A 3,480-nucleotide genomic window follows, 5' to 3' on the forward strand; every position below is an offset into this window, starting at 1 on the left:
AAAATGAATTAGACACGAAGCTGGAACAAATTATGACTGTGGATTTGGTTTATTCTGTGTAAATATAGATGATAATGTATTGTTTTGTCCAAGCATATGACTTTGGAGGGCTGTTTATACAAGCTCAGCAGCACTGAGGATGAAGAATATGATGAAGAAGACCTGCTGTCACTTCTCATATGAACGCTGAAGTATATTTGAAGAGGAATTACACTTTTTAACGCTGTTTTGGCGTTTTAAGTTTATTAGACTGATATTAAATGCAGTTTGAGGCAGTAGGGATTCTGGGTGCCTTTTTTGCACAGTTTATACTATATTATATTTATTATACTTCTTCGGATTTTTGCATTTTAACACCTTTAATTATACCTGTACAAGAAAATAGATTTTTCTCGTTTACAATTTTTTGTTTGAGTAGAAGGACTGGGATTTTATCTGTTGTAAATTGTGGGTTGGATTCATTGGAGCTGAAGAGTTGGAGTGTCCAGACGCCTTAAACATGTATGCAGGACGAAAAAGAAGAAAACCAGTGCAAAGGACGTAAGTTATAAGAATAAATGTGTGTTTGTGTGTGTAATGGATGTGTAGATCGACTGTTATTGATTCAGAATTGATCATTTGTGTTTTTGTTGGTGTTTCTGACTCGAAACTCATTACAGTAATGTTCGTCTGACCCGAATCGCATGTGTAAACTGCTCTTTTAGGCACTGCGGTCAAGCCAGCCGCGCTTTGAAAATGCACGGTCAAGCCTTGTAAATAATTTATTAATGTTGATAAATGTTATTGCAAATATTGTTAATGTTTTATATTCAATGTTTTTTTTATTTAATGTTTGTGTAAAAAAAAAAAAATAAAATTAATAAATATATATATATATATGTGTGTGTGTGTGTGTGTGTGTGTGTGTGTGTGTGTATATAACAACAAAATGCGTCCTAGCACTTCCACTGTGTCCAATATTCCAACACTCATAAAAAGTGTTCCTTTAAAGGTTAGTTCATTCTTTCAATTCATATGTATTCAGAGTGACCCTGACTATCACTGTCTTCATTTTCAAGGCATTTTACTATATAGTTTTGGAGAAAATTGACCGTGCATTTTCAAAGCGCGGCTGGCTTGACCGCAGTCTTTTAGGCCCATCTGTCTGAAGTAAATATTTATATTTACTGTTATTATTCTATTCAAGATAATCAAAGCATCACTAGTATTAGTAGAACCCAGTGCTGCAATATTTGCTATTTAATGTATGTGCATCGTGATATTATATTGAAGTTTTCATAAGGTGATTTATTTGTCCTTTTCGTTTCCGTTTTTGATCAAATTAAACCATTCAAACAGAGGACAAATACATGAAATTATATTATATTATATTATATTATATTAAAACCCCTAAAATTCAGTTGTGAACACCAATCCTGCGAATCAGATAAAAGTCTTGGGAAATATTTTATTTTAAATAATGTAAATAGCATGTTATATATATTTTTATAGAATTTTATTATATTGATTATATTATTGTATAATTATAAAGCTAATATATTTTATTTTGCATAATATTTTATTTAAAATATTATTTTTATTTGCCATTATATGTTGCGTAAAATTATAAGTCGCTTTTTTATTGCTCTCAAAATAAACAGATACTATATTATTTTAATAAAATATATTTTGTAACTATAAACCTAATATAATATACATAAATATAAAGCTAGTTTTGCATAATAGTTTATATAAATTAATATATTTCATTTTGACAGTGAATCCAGTAAACTGATATTTTGCGTACAAAATGTTTGCGTACAGTTTTATTAGAACACAATGTTTTTTTTAATGTAAGCTTTCTAGATTTAGCGTAGAATTTATATTGCTAATAATTAAATGTATATGTTAAATAATTTCTGCCACCTATTATTTGTTTTAAGTGTGGACCAAATAGGTATCATAATCCTATATCTTTACATAAACCATTCAGAGCTTATTTTATACTCTTAGATAACAGAATTACTAATAATAATTATTTATGTTTTGTATTTTTAAAATATTTTTCATTATATTTTATTATCTACAATATTTCAATCAGCTACTTTTTTCTAAAATCGCTTTAGTGTCCTTAGTGAATTTGTTTTACAGTTTTTCCTTTTTTGTATTTATCTTTGAATTACACTGATATCTTTTATATATAATACAATTTTGCATTCATATTTACAGTAACAGATGAATTGTTCCGTAACAGCTCGGTGTGTATGGATCTGTGATGTGTGTGCGTATCAGGGCTCAGATTTTACGTTAGGGTGGTGACCCAAATTTGTATGTTGTACAAAGGTTCACACAAATTTCCTTAAAATCAAACACTGACACAACAATATGCAAAATTATTAACATGACAGGCCGAAAAAGCAAAGTTGACAATTGAGTAAATTTAGTAAAAACAACAGCCTGTCCGAATCAATGCGAAACTTGTGAATGTGGCTTCTGTATTTTCATGCTGTCCGTGATTCTGTCCAAACAGACCTTGCATTTGAAAAACGCTTGAATGTTATCTTAAGATGTGTTTTTACGAAATGTGCTCAGGGTGAAGCAGCCCCCAGCTGAAGGGGTGAAGTCTAACCCGTCCAAGCGTCATCGAGATCGGTTGAACTCTGAGCTGGACCGGTTGGCCAGTCTCCTTCCGTTTCCAGAGGAGGTCACGAGCAGCCTGGACAAACTCTCCATCCTGCGGCTGAGTGTCAGTTATCTACGTGCTAAGAACTTCTTCTCTGGTGAGTTCACGTGCCGCTCCATGACTTTGTTGGATGCGATTTGTCTTTGTCCAAGTGGCTGGATGTGTGTGTAGCTGTGTAGACCGACAGTACTGTTGTAGCACCGTGCCGTAATGCGAGGTCACTCAGGCAGAACGGTCTGTTATTTAGATATATTTTAGATGCAAATTTCATATTATGCTGTAGACAACTGAAAGTGCAAACAACTTAAAATGCCTTAATTTATAGACTGCAAAGATAGATAGATAGATAGATAGATAGAGTCAGATTATAGATAGACAGACAGACAGACAGACAGACAGATAGATAGATAGATAGAGTCAGACTACAGACAGACAGACAGACAGACAGACAGACAGATAGATAGATAGATAGAGTCAGACTACAGACAGACAGACAGACAGACAGACAGACAGATAGATAGATAGATAGAGTCAGACTACAGACAGACAGACAGACAGACAGACAGACAGATAGATAGATAGATAGATAGATAGATAGATAGATAGATAGATGAACAAATGAACAAATAAACAAATTGATATTTGGATAAATGAACAGATAGAAAAACTAATTGATAGATAAACAGAGAAAGTTAAATAAAGAATGGACAGATAGATAGATAAATTACACTGATATATAGATAAATGAGCAGATCGATAAAACAAGATAAATAGATAGACAGACAGACAGACAGACAGACAGGTAGATAGATAGATAG

At 32.4% G+C, this 3,480-nt stretch overlaps 1 protein-coding gene across 1 annotated transcript in view; it reads left to right on the top strand.

Moving 5' to 3' along the window:
- Positions 1-407: 407 nt before the first annotated feature.
- The window catches only part of LOC107687868 (aryl hydrocarbon receptor-like), a 41,481-nt gene continuing 38,408 nt past the window's right edge, over positions 408-3,480 (top strand). Inside the window, exons 1-2 of the mRNA XM_016485345.1 lie at positions 408-540; positions 2,572-2,759. Coding sequence (XP_016340831.1) covers positions 500-540; positions 2,572-2,759 — 229 coding nt within the window. The 5' untranslated portion in view covers positions 408-499. The remainder of the gene's footprint in view (positions 541-2,571; positions 2,760-3,480) is intronic.

The sequence above is a fragment of the Sinocyclocheilus anshuiensis genome, unplaced genomic scaffold (genome assembly GCF_001515605.1).
Source record: "Sinocyclocheilus anshuiensis isolate Anshui unplaced genomic scaffold, SAMN03320099.WGS_v1.1 scaffold273, whole genome shotgun sequence".
In the NCBI taxonomy this organism is placed as follows: Eukaryota; Metazoa; Chordata; class Actinopteri; order Cypriniformes; family Cyprinidae; genus Sinocyclocheilus; species Sinocyclocheilus anshuiensis.